General features: G+C 33.1%; 1 protein-coding gene across 1 annotated transcript in view; it reads left to right on the plus strand.

Moving 5' to 3' along the window:
• LOC148942887 (S-adenosylhomocysteine hydrolase-like protein 1) overlaps window positions 1-17,694 on the plus strand; it is a 159,830-nt gene that overhangs the window by 57,008 nt on the left and 85,128 nt on the right. Inside the window, 1 exon segment of the mRNA XM_089102386.1 lies at window positions 14,671-14,820. Within this exon segment, the coding sequence (XP_088958512.1) occupies window positions 14,671-14,820 (150 nt within the window).

Genomic DNA, 17,694 nt, shown 5'->3' on the forward strand with positions numbered 1-17,694 from the left:
GTTGTGTGTGTACTTTCAAGTAATTGGGTTACCAGGGTCATTTGCCTATTACAATGAGCTCTACATGGCTTGGCAGACATGTTTTTTTTTATTATGACACCGATTTTTTGTGTGTCAGTCGATTAGAGAAAGTTGTTGACTAGTCCAATATAATAACTTGATTGGACTCTTTGTCAAGAGGATTTGCGTAATTATGGGTAATTAAAGAATGAGATGCTTGCATCAACAATACAAAGAATAAGCTCAGATACTTAATAGATTTGACGTTTACAAGAGACATTGCTAGAAAGTATTCAATAGCTTAATTGAAAAGTAACGAAATAAAGAAATTGTGAATTTAAATAGATTTAAATCTAAGAAGTTATATTTAAAATACATAATTAAATTTTTAAAAATATTGTCAATTTAAAAAGAAACTGCTGAAAAGTTTTCTGAGGGGGATTGGTTGCATAGAGGGGTGACTTGCACGAGGGTTCAGTTAAAGGGGATACAGTTGCACGGGGGGTTTCGGTTATACACGGGTTCAGTTACAAGGGGATTCAGTTGCACGGGGGTATCCCTTTTTTCCAAAATCGGGCTCCCTGTTTTCAAAATCCCTTTTTCTTCTGAGGCTTGGAGCATTTGTGTCAACAATACAAAGAATAAGCTCAGATACTTAATAGATTTGACGTTTACAAGAGACATTGCTAGAAAGTATTCAATAGCTTAATTGAAAAGTAACGATAGAATGACATTGTGACTTGACCTAGCTTTACCTCGCCGATGTGATCTGTATAATACATAAGTAACGTTTGAAAAATATTGTCAATTTAAAAAGAAAGGGCTGAAAAGTGTTTTGCGGGGTAGGGGGGGCAGAGCGGGGGGCCGGGCACGCGGGTTCCGATCCCGAGGCGCCCGGGGCCCGGGGGGGTTCAGTTCGCCACGGGGTCAGGTACCCGGGGAGTCAGGTGCATGTGGTGGATACCTTTTTTTCCAAAATCTAGCTACCTGTTTTCAAAATACATTTTTCTTATGAGGCTTGGAGCATTTATGTCAACAATACAAAGAATAAGCTCAGATACTTAATAGATTTGACGTTTACAAGAGACATTGCTAGAAAGTATTCAATAGCTTAATTGAAAAGGAACGATAGAATGACATTGTGACTTGACCTAGCTTGACCTCGCCGATGTGATCTGTATAATCCATACGTAACGATGGAAAAATATTGTCAATTTAAACAGAAACGGCTGAAACTTGTTTTCAACGGGATGGGTTGCAGAAAGGGTTGACTTGCACGCGGGGTCAGTGCCCAGGGCGACCGGGGCCGGGAGGTTGTCAGTTCGCCCCGGGGGCAGGGCCAATGGGAGACAGGGGCCCGGGGGGTATCCCTTTTTTTCCAAAATCGGGCTCCCTGTTTTCAAAATATCTTTTTCTTCTGAGGCTTGGAGCATTTATGTCAACAATACAAAGAATAAGCTCAGATACTTAATAGATTTGACGTTTACAAGAGACATTGCTTGAAAGTATTCAATAGCTTAATTGAAAAGTAACGATAGAATGACATTGTGACTTGACCTAGCTTTACCTCGCCGATGTTATCTTTATAATACATAATTAACGTTTTAAAAATATTGTCAATTTAAAAAGAAATGTCTGAAAAGTGTTTTGCGCGGTATTTGTTGCATAGTTGGGTGACGTGCACGAGGGTTCAGATAAAGGGTATACCGGTGCACGGGGGGTTTTGTTTATACACGGGGTTCAGTTTCAAGGGGATTCAGTTGCACGGGGGGTACCCCTTTTTTTTCGAAAATCGGGCTCCCTGTTTTCAAAATCCCTTTTTCTTCTGAGGTTTTCTTCTGAGGCTTGGAGCATTTGGTGGCCAGATATTAAACATAATGAAATTTAGTACGGAGGTTCAGTTGTACGGGGTTTCAGTTATACAGGGGTTCAGTTACATGGGGGTTCCTTGTGTTAAAAAAGTAGTTTTTGTATATTTTAAAAGAACTTTACGGGGATTGAGAGACTCAGATGCCTAATTCAGTGTGATTTTTCTTTACTTGATGGTCATTAAAAACGAAATTTTTATGTTAAATAAGTAGTTTTTATATCTTTTAAAAGAGCTTTACGGGGATTGAGAGACTCAGTTGCCTAATTCAGTGTGATTTTTCTTTACTTGATGGTCATTTAAAACGAAATTTTTGTGTTAAATAAGTAGTTTTTGTATCTTTTAAAAGAGCTTTACGGGGATTGAGAGACTCAGTTGCCTAATTCCGTGGGATTTTTCTTTACTTGATGGTCATGAAAATAGTAAGGTGGATTTATAAGTATGAGTTTTGTATCTTTTAAAATTGGAGGATGTGTTGTGAGAGACTATGGTTCCTAAGACCGTGTGAATTTTCTTGTCATTGTGGTAGAAATAAAAGAAATTTTTGTCTTAAAAAATTATTTTTAGAAAAAGATTATAGAGAGTATAGTGGTTTGTTCGAATCATGCGCACAAATAAGTGGGATGTTTCTTTACTTGTTAGTCATTAAAATCGAAATTTTTGTGTTAAATAAGTAGTTTTTGTATCTTTTAAAAGAGCTTTACGGGGATTAAGAGACTCAGTTGCCTAATTCCGTGTGATTTTTCTTTACTTGGTGGTTATTAAAAACTAAATTTTTTGTCTTAACTAAGTTTTTTTTGTATCTTTTAAAAGAGCTTTACAGGGTTTGAGAGACTCAGTCGCCTAATTCCCTGGGTTTTTTATTTACATGGTGGTCATTAAAAACGAAATTTTTGTATTAAATTATTAGTTTTTGTATATTTTAAAATTGATTTAAGGGGATTGAGAGACTCAGTCACCTAATTCCGTGTGATTTTTCATTACTTGTTGGTCATTAAAAAAGAAATTTTTGTGTTAAATAAGTAGTTTTTGTATCTTTTAAAAGAGCTTTACGGGGATTGAGAGACTCATCTGCCTAATTCCGTGTGATTTTTCTTTACTTGATGGTCATTAAAAACTAAATTTTTGTGTTAAATAAGTAGTTTTTGTATCTTTTATAAGAGCTGTACTGGGATGGAGAGACTCAGTTGCCTAATTCCGTGTGATTTTTCTTTACTTGGTAGTCATTAAAAACGAAATTTTTGTGTTAAATAACTAGTTTTTCTATCTTTTAAAAGAGCTTTACGGGGATTGAGAGACTCAGTTGCCTAATTCCGTGTGATTTTTCTTTACTTGATGGTCATTAAAAACGAAATTTTTGTGTTAAATAAGTAGTTTTTGTATATTTTAAAAGAGCTTTACGGGGATTGAGAGACTCAGTTGACTAATTCCGTGTGATTTTTCTTTACTTGATTGTCATTAACAAAGAATTTTTCGTGTTAAATAAGTAGTTTTTGTATCTTTTAAAATAGCTTTACGGGGATTGAGAGACTCAGTTGCCTAATTCCGTGTGATTTTTCTTTACTTGCTGGTCATTAAAAATGAATTTTTTGTGTTAAATAAGTAGTGTTTGTATCTTTTAAAAGAGCTTTACGGGGATTGAGAGACTCAGTTGCCGGATTCCGTGTGATTTTTCTTCTTTTCAGTAAAGACACTCGATATCCTAAAAGTTTTTAATTCAAACTTTTTAAAACTTCGAAATTTTTCAACTTTATTTATTTTTTTTCTTTTTGTACATAACTTAAAATGTCAAAATATGCTTACAGTTCCAACAATTGCGCTCTGTGATTGGTCAGAGACACGATGTGACTTGCCCACTGGTATTCTTTGAACGGTTATTCACACTACCTAATCTATTGCATGTATTAAATCAGTATTTTTTAAGCAGTGGAACGATAAACACATAAGTCATATCTATAAAAAAAAAAGTGAAGATGGGGCATTTTAATAAAGTGTGTTTACATAACAAGGTTATTGTAGCATTGAATGCTGACAAAGAGAAGTATTTAAACTTTGAAACAAGTACAAGTAGTAGTACTATTGGAAATGCATGCATGCACTTTTATGACATTAAGGAATTAAATTTCTTTGGAGTACCGAGAAAATCTAACTCTTATCTTGATGGATATGAAAGACTGAGATATCCAGAGATGATTGTACTCATAGAAAATGATAATCTGAAAATAATCGTTGATGATAGAGGGAAACTCATTGCAACTGTTGCAGGTATGACATTACCTACTGATATATCCAATTGTCACCTATTGTGTATTAGCATTCAACGGAAGATCAATAAAAGAAAAGCATACTCTTCTACTAATATCGTAAACCATATCTTGTCTACGTGCCGAAACTGTTACCTGTGTAAAAATGATGTGATAATAGACAGTGAAATTGCCAGAAAAATAAAAAGGGCATTGTCAGGAAATATCACGATGGAATATAAAGATGAATCGATGAAAAACAAAGCACCAGCAAACGTTACTGCCATTGATCAAACAGTCATTGAACCAAATAATACCAAAGACGAAAAGCATATTGAGCCTGTTGATGAGACACCAGTAAAAATTGTATATGACTCAAAATGGAATAATGATTATTCTACTGATTACGAACTAAGAGAAGACAATAGCTATAATATCAAGAGAGAACATGGTGAACTATTTTATGGAACAGATTCAAAATGTCCAAAGTTAATCATTTATATTAATAATGTATCATAATATATTTCTGTATTAATATTTTACATAGTATTATTTCATTAAAAATGTACTATGCATTACATTGTTATGTGTTCATTATTTTTAGAGTACGCTAGAACATCAAACGCTTAGAATGTCTATTAAAACGTCAGAGATGTAAGAAAAGAAATTTGTATAAATCTATTGTCAGACACATGGGAACAAATTCTTTCTTGAATTCACCTCCTGGATAAATAAAAAAAGACATTTCATTCAAGAAATTTATGACGAAACTCTAAGTAAGCAACAAACTCTTTCTTGAAGTTACCTCATGGATACACAATGCAGAAATTTCATTTAAGAAATTATCAAAAATTGTAAGTAAGTAGCAAATTCTTTCAAAAATATGTTAATACGTTTAAGCAATAAATATCTTTAAGCTTAACCCGTCTTTATTCTTTAGAATAGTTTTATTCATTTCATTGAATTATGAAGAAATTGTAAGTAAGTAACAATAGCTTTCTTGAATTCACTTCCTGGACACAATACAGATATTTAATTCAAGAAATCATAATAAAATCGCAAGTAAGTAATAAAGTCCTTATTGTTTTCACCTATTGGATACACAATACTGAAATTTCATTCAAAAAATTATGATAGAATTGTAAATAGGTAACACACTCATGTTACCTCATGGACACACAATGCAGAAATTTCATTTAAGGAATTATCAAAAAAGTTAAGTAAGTAGCAAATTCACTTGGATACACAATATGGAAATTTCATTCAAGAAATTATGAAAATATTTGTAAGTAAGTAACAAACTCTTTATTGATTTCACCTCCTGGATATACAGTACAGATACTTCATTCAAGAAATTATGAAAAAATCGCAAGTAAGTAACTTTTTTTCTCTTTATCACAAACAATTTTCACTTAGCTAAATGATGTAGAAATTTAATTCAAGAAATTATTGAAAAAATTCTCAGTAAGTAACAATTTCTTTCTTGGAGTCAACTCTTGGATACACAATACGGAAATTTCATTCAAGAAATTATGAAAAAAATTGTAACTAAGCACCAAATTATTTCTTGAATTTACCTGTTGGACAAACAAAAAAGACATTTCGTTCAAGAAAATATGAAAAAATTCTAAGTAAGTAACAAACTCTTTATTGTTTTCACAAGTTAGATATACAACGTAGAAATTAAATTCAAGAAATTATGAAAAAATTCTCAGTCTAAGTAGCAAATTCTTTCTTGAATTCACCTGTTGGATAAACAAAAAAAAAACATTTCGTTCAAGAAATTATGACAAAATTATAAGTAATTAACAAACTTTATTTTTTTCACTATTTTGATATACGACTTAGAAATTAAATTAAAGAAATTATGAAAAATTCTCAGTCTAAGTAGCAAATTCCTTCTTGAATTCACCTGTTGGATAAACAAAAAAAAAACAAAAAAGACATTTCCTTAAAGAAATTATGAAAAAATTCTTAGTAAGTAACAAACTTTATTGTTTTCACGAGTTATATATAGTATTTATAAATTAAATTCATGAAATTATGAAAATATTCTCAGTAAGTAACCATTTCTTTCTTGAAGTCAACTCTTGAATACACAATACGGGAAATTTTATTCAAGAAATTATGAAAATATTTGTATGTAAGTAAAAAACTCTTTATTATTTTCACCTCTTGAAGATACAGTACAGATACTTCATTCAAGAAATTATGAAAAAATCGCAAGTAAGTAGCTTTTTTTTCTCTTTATAACAAACAATGTTATCTTAGATACTCGATATAGAAATTTAATTCAAGAAATTATTAAAAAATTCTCAGAAAGTAACAATTTATTTATTGAAGTCAACTCATGGATACACACAATAAGGAAATTTTCATTAAAGAAATTATAAGAAATATTTGTAAGAAAGTAACAAGCTCTTTATTGATTTCACCTCTTGAATATACAGTACAGATACTTCATTCAAGAAACGTGATTAAAAACGTTTTGAAACTGCATGCTATTTGTATGCCTTTCCTTGGCACCTTTCCAAACGAGCGGGGATTCCCCACTGGTTCCTACACATTGCAAAAAGTGAGCAGTACGAAAACTCCACGTTTTCAACCAGACTGGTTTTTTAGGCCCCAAACGGGAGAGATATGCAAAGTCGACCTTGCTTTATTACATTTTTTTTAAGGTTCATTTAGCCGAGGGTTCGGGGGCGCACGTCCCGTCAGCTAAAGGGCCCATAAAAAAAATGAAATAAAGCTATGGCGCCTGTGTATATCTCTGCGGATTTGTGCCTAAAAAAACAGGCTGGTTGAAAAAGTGGAGTTTTCGTACTGCTAACTTTTTTGCAATGTTTAGGAACCAGTGGGGAATCCCCGTTCGTTTGGAAAGGTGCCAAGGAAAGGCATACAAATAGCATGCAGTTTCAAAACGTTTTTAATCACGTTTCTTGAATGAAGTATCTGTACTGTATATTCAAGAGGTGAAATCAATAAAGAGCTTGTTACTTACTTACAAATATTTCTTATAATTTCTTGAATGAAAATTTCCTTATTGTGTGTATCCATGAGTTGACTTCAAGAAAGAAATTGTTACTTTCTGAGAATTTTTTAAGAATTTCTTGAATTAAATTTCTATATCGCGTAGCTAAGAGAAAATTGTTTGTGATAAAGAGAAAAAAAAGCTACTTACTTGCGTTTTTTTCATGATTTCTTGACTGAAGTATCTGTACTGCATATCCAAGAGGTGAAACTAATAAAGAGTTTTTTACTTACATACAAATATTTTTCATAATTTCTTGAATAAAATTTCTGTATTGTGTATCAAAGAGTTGACTTCAAGAAAGAACTAGTTACTTACTGAGAATTTTTCATAATTTCATGAATTTAATTTCTACATCGTATATCTAACTCGAGAAAACAATAAAGTTTGTTACTTACTAAGAATTTTGTCATAGTTTCTTGAACGAAATGCCTTTTTGTTTTTTTGTTTATCCAACAGGTGAATTCAAGAAGGAATTTGCTACTTAGACTGAGAATTTTTCATAATTTCTTGAATTTAATTTCTACGTCGTATATCTAACTCGTGAAAACAATAAAGTTTGTTACTTACTTAGAATTTTCTCTTAAGTTCTTGAACGAAATGTTTTTTTTTTGTTTATCCAACAGGTGAATTCAAGAAAGAATTTGCTACTTAGACTGATAATTTTTTCATAATTTCTTGAATTTAATTTCTACGTTGTATATCTAACTTGTGAAAACAATAAAGAGTTTGTTACTTACTTAGAATTTTGTCATAATTTCTTGAACGAAATGTCTTTTTGGTTGTCCAACAGGTAAATTCAAGAAAGAATTTGGTACTTAGTTACAATTTTTTTCATAATTTCTTGAATGAAATTTCCGTATTGCGTATCCAAGAGTTGACTTCAAGAAAGAAATTGTTACTTACTGATAATTTTTTCAAAAATTTCTTGAATTAAATTTCTACATCATTTAGCTAAGTGAAAATTGTTTGTGATAAAGAGAAAAAAAAAGTTACTTACTTGCGATTTTTTCATAATTTCTTGAATGAAGTATCTGTACTGTATATCCAAGAGGTGAAATCAATAAAGAGTTTGTTACTTACTTACAAATATTTTCATAATTTCTTGAATGAAATTTCCATATTGTGTATCCAAGAGAATTTGCTACTTACTTAAATTTTTTGATAATTCCTTAAATTAAATTTCTGCATTGTGTGTCCATGAGGTAACATGAGTGTGTTACCTATTTACAATTCCATCATAATTTTTTGAATGAAATTTCAGTATTGTGTATCCAATAGGTGAAAACAATAAGGACTTTATTACTTACTTGCGATTTTATTATGATCTCTTGAATTAAATATCTGTATTGTGTCTAGGAAGTGAATTCAAGAAAGCTATTGTTACTTACTTACAATTTATTCATAATTCAATGAAATGAATAAAACTATTCTAAAGAATCAAGACGGGTTAAGCTTAAAGATATGTATTGCTTAAACGTATTAACATATTTTTGAAAGAATTTGCTACTTACTTACAATTTTTGATAATTTCTTAAATGAAATTTCTGCATTGTGTATCCATGAGGTAACTTCAAGAAAGAGTTTGTTGCTTACTTAGAGTTTCGTCATAAATTTCTTGAATGAAATGTCTTTTTTTATTTATCCAGGAGGTGAATTCAAGAAAGAATTTGTTCCCATGTGTCTGACAATAGATGTATACAAATTCCTTTTCTTACATCTATGACTTTTTATTAGACATTCTATACGTTTGATATGCTAGCATACTCTAAAAATAAGGAACACATAACAATGTAATGCATAATATATTTTTAATGAAATAATACTATGTAGAATATTAATACAAAAATATATTATGATACATTATTAATATCAATGATTAACTTTGGACATTTTGAATCTGTTCCATAAAATAGTTCACCATGTTCTCTCTTGATATTGTAGCTATTGTCTTCTCTTAGTTCGTAATCAGTAGAATAATCATTATTCCATTTTGAGTCATACACAATTTTTACTGGTGTCTCATCAAAAGGCTGAATATGCTTTTTGTCTTTGGTATTATTTGGTTCAATGACTGTTTGATCAATGGCAGTAACGTTTGCTGGTGCTTTGTTTTTCATCGATTCATCTTTATATTCCATCATGATATTTTCTGACAATACCCTTTTTATTTTTCTGGCAATTTCACTCTCTATTATCACATTATTTTTACACAGGTAACAGTTTCGGCACGTAGACAAGATATGGTTTACGATATTAGTAGAAGAGTATGCCTTTCTTTTATTGATCTTACGTTGAATGATAATACCCGAAAGGTGACGATTGGATGTATCAGTAGGTAATGTGTTACCTGCAACGGTAGCAAGGAGTTGTCCTCTATCATCAATGATTATTTTTATGTTGGCATTCTCTTTGAGTGCAATCATCTCTGGAGATCTCAATCTTGCATAACCACCAACATAAGAGTTGAATTTTTCCGGTATTCCAAAGAAATTTAATTCCTTACTGTCATGACAATGCATGCAGACATTCCCAATAGTGCTAACACTTGCTTGTACTTGTTTCAAAGTTTAAATACTTCTCTTTGTCAGCATTCAATGCTAAAAAAACTTTGTTATGTAAACACACTTTATAAAAATGCCCCATCTTCACTTTTTTTTTATAGATATTACTTATGTGTTTATCGTTCAACTGCGTAAAAAATACTGATTTAATACATGCAAAAGATTAGGTAGTGTCAATAACCGATCATAGAATACCAGTGGGAAAGTCACATCGTGTCTCTGACCAATCACAGAGCGCAATTGTTAGAACTGTAAGCATATTTTGACATTTTAAGTTATGTACAAAAAGAAAAAAATAAATAAAGTTGAAAAATTTCGAAGTTTAAAAAAGTTTGAATTAAACACTTTTAGGATATCGAATGTCTTTACTGAAAAGAAGAAAAATCACACGGAATCCGGCAACTGAGTCTCTAAATCCCCGTAAAGCTCTTTTAAAAGATACAAAACTACTTATTTAACACAAAAATTTCGTTTTTAATGACCAGCAAGTAAAGAAAAATCACACGGAATTAGGCAACTGAGTCTCTCAATCCCCGTAAAGCTCTTTTAAAAGATACAAAAACTACTTATTGAACACGAAAATTTCGTTTTTAATGACCAACAAGTAAAGAAAAATCACACGGAATTAGGCAACTGAGTCTCTCAATCCCAGTAAAGCTCTTTTAAAAGATACAAAAACTACTTATTTAACACACAAATTTCGTTTTTAATGACCATCAAGTAAAGAAAAATCACACGGAATTAGGCAACTGAGTCTCTCAATCCCCGTAAAGCTCTTTTAAAAGATACAAAAACTACTTATTTAACACAAAAATTTCGTTTTTAATGACTACCAAGTAAAGAAAAATCACACGGAATTAGGCAACTGAGTCTCTCAATCCCCGTAAAGCTCTGTTAAAAGATACAAAAACTACTTATTTAACACAAAAATTTCGTTTTTAATGACCACCAAGTAAAGAAAAATCACACGGAATTAGGCAGGTGAGTCTCTCAATCCCCGTAAAGCTCTTTTAAAATATACAAAAACTATTTATTTAACACAAATATTTCGTTTTTAATGACCAACAAGTAAGGAAAAATCACACGGAATTAGGCAACTGAGTCTCTCATTCCCCGTAAAGCTCTTTTAACAGATACAAAAACTACTTATTTAACACAAAAATTTCTTTTTTAATGACCATCAAGTAAAGAAAAAACACAGGGAATTAGGAAACTGAGTCTCTCAAACCCTGTAAAGCTCTTTTAAAAGATACAAAAACTACTTATTTAACACAAAAAATTTCGTTTTTAATAACCACCAAGTAAAGAAAAATCACACGGAATTAGGCAACTGAGTCTCTCAATCCCCATAAAGCTCTTTTAAAAGATACAAAAACTACTTATTGAACACAAAAATTTCGATTTTAATGACCATCAAGTAAGGAAAAATCACACGGAATTAGGCTACTGAGTCTCTAAATCCCATTAACTCAATTTTAAAATACAAAAAAAATAATTATTTAAGAAAAAAATTTCGATTTTAACGACAATCAATTAAAGATAAATCACAGGGAATTACGCAACTGACTCTCTCAATCCCCGTAAAGCTCTTTTAAAAGATACAAAACTACTTCTCTAACAGAAAAATTTAGTTTTTAATGACCATCACGTAAAGAAAAATCACACGGAATTAGGCAACTGAGTCTCTCAATCCCCGTAAAGCTCTTTTAAAAGATACAAAAACTAATTATTTAACACAAATATTTCGTTTTTAATGACCACCAAGTAAAGAAAAATCACACTGAATTAGTCAACTGAGTCTCTCAATCCCCTTCAAGATAGTTTAAAAGATACAAAAACTACTTATTTAACACAAAAATTTCGTTTTTAATGGCCATCAAGTAAAGAAAAATCATACAGAATTAGGCATCTGAGTCTCTCAATCCCCGTAAAGTTCTTTTAAAATATACAAAAACTACTTTTTTAACACAAAGAACCCCCATGTAACTGAACCCCTGTATAACTGAAACCCTGTACAACTGAACCTCCGTACTAAATTTCATTACGTTTAATATCTGGCCACCAAATGCTCCAAGCCTCAGAAGAAAACCTCAGAAGAAAAAGGGATTTTGAAAACAGGGAGCCCGATTTTGGAAAAAAAGGGATACCCCCCGTGCAACTGAATCCCCTTGTAACTGAACCCGTGTATAACCGAAACCCCCGTGCAACTGTATCCCCTTTAACTGAACCCTCGTGCAAGTCACCCCTCTATGCAACCCATCCCCCTCAAAACACTTTTCAGCCATTTCTTTTTAAATTGACAATATTTTTCAAACGTTACTTATGTATTATACAGGTCACATCGGCGAGGTAAAGCTAGGTCAAGTCACAATGTCATTCTATCGTTACTTTTCAATTAAGCTATTGAATACTTTCTAGCAATGTCTCTTGTAAACGTCAAATCTATTAAGTATCTGAGCTTATTCTTTGTATTGTTGACATAAATGCTCCAAGCCTCAGAAGAAAAAGAGATTTTGAAAACAGGGAGCTCGATTTTTGAAAAAAAAGGGAGACCCCCCAGGCCCCTGACTCCCCGGGGCACTGTCCCCGGGTCGAACTGATCCCCCCCGGGCCCCTGGCGCCCCGGGCACTGTACCCGCCGGCACGGCCCTCCACTCTGCCCCCCCGCTCCCCGCAAAACACTTTTCAGCCATTTCTTTTTAAATTGACAATATTTTTCAAACGTTACTTATGTATTATACAGATCACATCGGCGAGGTAAAGCTAGGTCAAGTCACAATGTCATTCTATCGTTACTTTTCAATTAAGTTATTGAATACTTTCTAGCAATGTCTCTTACAAACGTCAAATCTATTAAGTATCTGAGCTTATTCTTTGTATTGTTGACACAAATGCTCCAAGCCTCAGAAGAAAAAGGGATTTTGAAAACAGGGAGCCCGATTTTGGAAAAAAGGGATACCCCCCGTGCAACTGAATCCCCTTGTAACTGAACCCGTGTATAACCAAACCCCCCCGTGCAACTGTCTTCCCGTTAACTGACCCCGCGGGCAAGTCATCCCTCGATGCAACCCATCCCCCGCAAAACACTTTTCAGCCATTTCTTTTTAAATTGACAATATTTTTCAAACGTTACTTATGTATTATACAGATCAAATCGGCGAGGTAAAGCTAGGTTAAGTCACAATATCATTCTATCGTTACTTTTCAATTAAGCTATTGAATACTTTCTAGCAATGTCTCTTGTAAACGTCAAATCTATTAAGTATCTGAGCTTATTCTTTGTATTGTTGACATAAATGCTCCAAGCCTCAGAAGAAAAAGAGATTTTGAAAACAGGGAGCCCGATTTTGGAAAAAAAAGGGATACCCCCCGTGCAACTGAATCCCCTTGTAACTGAACCCGTGTATAACTGAAACCCCCGTGCAACTGTATCCCCTTTAACTGAACCCTCGTGCAAGTCACCCCTCTATGCAACCCATCCCCCTCAAAACACTTTTCAGCCGTTTCTTTTTAAATTGACAATATTTTTAAAAAGTTAATTATGTATTATAAATATAACATCGTAGATGTAAAGCTATTTCAATTCACAATTTCAGTATATAGTTAATTTTCAATTAATATATTGAATAATTTCTAGCAATGTCTCTTGTAAACGTCAAATCTATTAAGTATCTGAGCTTATTCTTTGTATTGTTGATGCAAGCATCTCATTCTTTAATTACCCATAATTACGCAAATCCTCTTGACAAAGAGTCCAATCAAGTTATTATATTGGACTAGTCACCAACTTTCTCTAATCGATGGACACACAAAAAATCGGTGTCATAATAAAAAAAAACATGTCTGCCAAGCCATGTAGAGCTCACTGTAATAGGCAAATGACCCTGGTAACCCAATTACTTGAAAGTACACACACACAACCTGTTTGGTACGGAGGCGTACGCAAAGTATATAGCTTCAAGCAAATTCCATATGATATTTCAAATTGCTATACCTTCTATAGAAATGGTACCTCTTTGAAAATGACCCTGGTAACCGTCCAATGCATTGAAAACCTACACACATATCCATGCCTCAGGCGTAGGGTTCAAATATATAGATGCCTGGCCCGTGGTAAGGCTTATTACGCAATCACTGGTGAAACTAATTGATGCCTTACTACTCGCGTGTTCGTTCTAATGCAAAGTTAATCAAAGGATAAGATAACGAGAATTTAGAGCCAAAAAACATGTGTTTGCTTTTCCAAAAAACATGTGTTTGCTTTTCCAAAAAACATGTGTTTGTTTTTCCGAAAAACGTTTATGTTTTTCCGAAAAACATGAGCCGAAAAACATGCAAACACCAGAAATGAACTCTGTCCCTGATATGATTGTTGCAATTGATTTTTGGTAATTTTTAGCTTTCAGTAGGCAATTGTAATTATTAAAAGTAATCATTGAAACCTATTTCAATTAATTATTTGATTATTGCACTTAAGAGGTTAATAAACTGTGACCCGTTCTTTTCTAGAGATTTTTTTTTTTGCGTTTTAACCTGTCAGAATAAGCTAACGATATTTTTGGTTAGTTTCAAAGGTTCTATGGGTGCAAGATTTTTTTCTGAAAGAAATTCATTTGATGTTCAAACCGTGTTCAATAGAACACAACAATTGTGTTCATTCATTAATGTGTTGCGATTGATTGCAGCAAGCCCCGTTGAGCGCGGGATAAGTGATTGAATTTGGTACAGTGAAAAACTTCACTGTACCAAAATTAGATTGACATCTTTCAACGGTCAAACTAAGAATCTGTTTGAATAAATGCATATTCTACATATGCTGCAAAAATAAAAAGAGGACGCAATCTTTAAGAAATATTGTAACAGCAATTCAATATCTCAAGGTGATTTCTGTTAACGTAGAAAGCGTATACCGGTTCAAACAATGCACCACATCATTATTCTCAAAGTAATTTTGTCTCATTTCAGCTTCGTACACTGGTAGCAGCTCTGATGAGGAAGATGAAGTACCACCCCGTGAAAAAGATCAGAAGACCTCGAAGGGAAGCTCAGATTTTTGTGTCAAAAATATTCAACTCGCACCAGTTGGACGAAAAGAAATAGAAATTGCGGAGCAAGGTATGCTACTTTACTTAAAATTGTTATTTTTTCAAAAAAAATTTATGCGTTTGCAGTGTCCTTAACTTACATAAAAGATAGAGCAATGTGGCAAACAAATCAGCAGCATATTCTTTTTTCTTTAGACAAAGACCAAAGGGTGTATCTAATTCAAGTTTTTTTTTTATCTGATTTCTGTGAAGACTAAAATTCGATCTTGCGAAACTGTTTAAGTTTTACTGCTTCATAGTGGGTTTGTTTTGAACTTCATACCTTCTCCGTATATTTGAATATTCAAATCCCTATTTTGACGCGCGCACCCTTCGTATGATGGGGAATTTGATTGAAAGATGAAATAAACTGTGTTTATTTGTTTGAATGAAATGAGGCGTATCTCTATCACTTGAAATGGAAGCTCGTTTGTTGCATGTTTTTTCTTACAACTAGAAACTACTGACAATAAGCTGCGTCGGAGGTTTTTGAAAAGTGATTTTTAGAATGTTTAAGGTTTATGCTTCCTGTGTAATTTTTTGTATGCTATTCTCCTGCTCTCCTATGGTTTTCATGTATCAACGAAAAAAAAGAAGCAATTTTGATATCATTTTATAGCTGACATTCAACTACACCCATCTGCCGAATTGCATTTTTGAAATTTGTTATGTATATTTTTTTTAGGCTGAAAATTGTTGAAAAAAGAACAATATCCCTATTTTTCTTAGCAAGTTTCGAATCTTCCCCTAGAAAATTTCTAAGTAATATTATAATACTGGCTCGGTGAATGGATAGATCTAAGACTAATGAATCCGGTGATATAAATATCTTGTCCTTTTTGTACAATTTAGAGCTGCAGGATTGTTGTAAAATTGCTTATTTCAGAGCGAACATATACCCTAAGTATACGAAGTGTGCTTGCAGCAGTCGTGATTGGTTTTTGGTAAATTTTCTCTTTTATTTGATTAAAACGGATCAAAACCCTTTGCTATTTACCTTTGGAATATTAGTGCAAATTTTAATAGTAGGCTCTTGGTAAGCAAAGGCTATTTTGGTTTCAACTTACTCTAGGTGAAGCACGCACGACGGGACAAATTGTTGCTGCAATTGGTTGTGCAGCTGCAGTTGTCCTTATAATTTTGACAGTTGTACGATTCATTTGTTTACATTAATTTAGTTCAGAGGGAGGTGTGAGTATGGGCCAAGTCTTGTCAAAAAAGCAAAACTAGTGTGATTTACAAGATCGCTATACAAAAATACGGTAAATATAAAAATAAGGATTCTCTTGGAGTCTATGCCCTCCTAATATCAAGATAATGGCACCGAAATGTAATGACTCGTACCTTGAATTTTGGACTTGGATGATAATTATTCAAATACCCTAAGGTCATGTGAATAGTACATCTGAAATGGCAGTTTGCACGATATTATAATAATAATAATAATAATATATTGCGAAAACAGGCTTGCGCCTCTATCTACGAAAATTTAAATAATCAAATGCTTTATCACTATAATGTTTGTCAATCTTGTTCTTAAATGCATTGACTGAATCTGAGTTAACAGTGTCTGATGGTAGTGCATTCCACTCGGAGACAATGCGGTTGCTGAATGCCTATCTCCCAACATCTCTTCTGAAACGTTCTTCAGTTTGCTTAAACTCGTGACCTCTCAGGTTATTATTCTTGAATGTTAATATCTCTTCTGGAGGGATGTTGTCGTAATATCTGTTGCATATTTTGTATACTTCAATAAGATATCCTCTCAAAAATTGGTATGAGAGGCTTGGGAGCGACAGTTTTTTCAAATTGTCTTGGTATGACAAGTCTCTAAGTAATGGAACGAATTAAGTAGTCCTCCTTTGGATTTTTCTATTGCATTCCTGTCTTTTTGAAAAAACGGTCTGGTTGTTGTAAGACCATATTTGATCATTAGTCTCACTAACGATTTGAAGAGTATAGAAAACAGTGTTGAGTCAGTAAGAGAGAAATTTCTTCGAATCATTCCCAAGACTTGTGATGACTTAGAGATGATTGACTCGTAGTGCTTGGTGAAAGTCATATCACTGTCTATTGTCACTCCCAGGTCTCGAGCTTCTTCTTGTATAGGTATCTGTTGTCTTTCAAAGCAGTAGTGCCGAGAAATATGTTTTGGGCCTAGCCGAATGTGACACCTTTTTTCTGTATTCACTTCCATGCTCCATTTTTTTATCCATTCTGCTGTTTTGTTTAAGTGTTGCTGTAGTATTTCTGTATCTTCAAAGCTTGTTATTGCGCGAAAGATTTTTGTGTCATCTACATAAAGCATTATCTCTGAATCTATGTTTTTTGGGAGATCATTTATGTAAATATTGAATAGTAAAAGCCTTAGAACACTACTTTGAACCACTCCACTTGTGACTTTTGTGTCATTGCTGCTAAGATATCCCTCCAGTCTTACTTGCTGAGATCTTCCTTTCAGAAAGTTGAGAACCCACTTTAGAATAGTATCGCCAACCCCAATAGACAGTAGTTTTCAAAAAAGTTGACTTTGTGAGACTTTATCAAAGGCTTTTCTGAGATCTAAGTATAAAATATCTACCTGCATCTCACTATCCATATATTTTCTCCAGGCGTTTGTAGCGACAAGTAGCTGGCTTTCTGCTGATCTTTTCTTGAGGAATCCAAACTGTGCGGGTGAAATGAGGCTCCTTTCGAGTAGGTACTGTAATATATTATCGTGGAGTAAAGATTCTAGTATTTTGAATGTGATACAGGTTAAACTGATAGGTCTGTAATTACTTGGATCTGATTTGTTTCCTTTTTTGAAGAGGGGTATCACTGTTGCTTGCTTCCATGTATCAGGCAGGTTCCCTGTTTGTAGCGACTTGACAAAAATGTAGTGCAATGGCGCTGCAATTTCTTG

The sequence above is a fragment of the Artemia sp. Qi Xiang Cuo genome, chromosome 16 (assembly GCF_049724085.1).
Source record: "Artemia sp. Qi Xiang Cuo chromosome 16, ASM4972408v1, whole genome shotgun sequence".
Lineage (NCBI taxonomy): Eukaryota > Metazoa > Arthropoda > Branchiopoda > Anostraca > Artemiidae > Artemia > Artemia sp. Qi Xiang Cuo.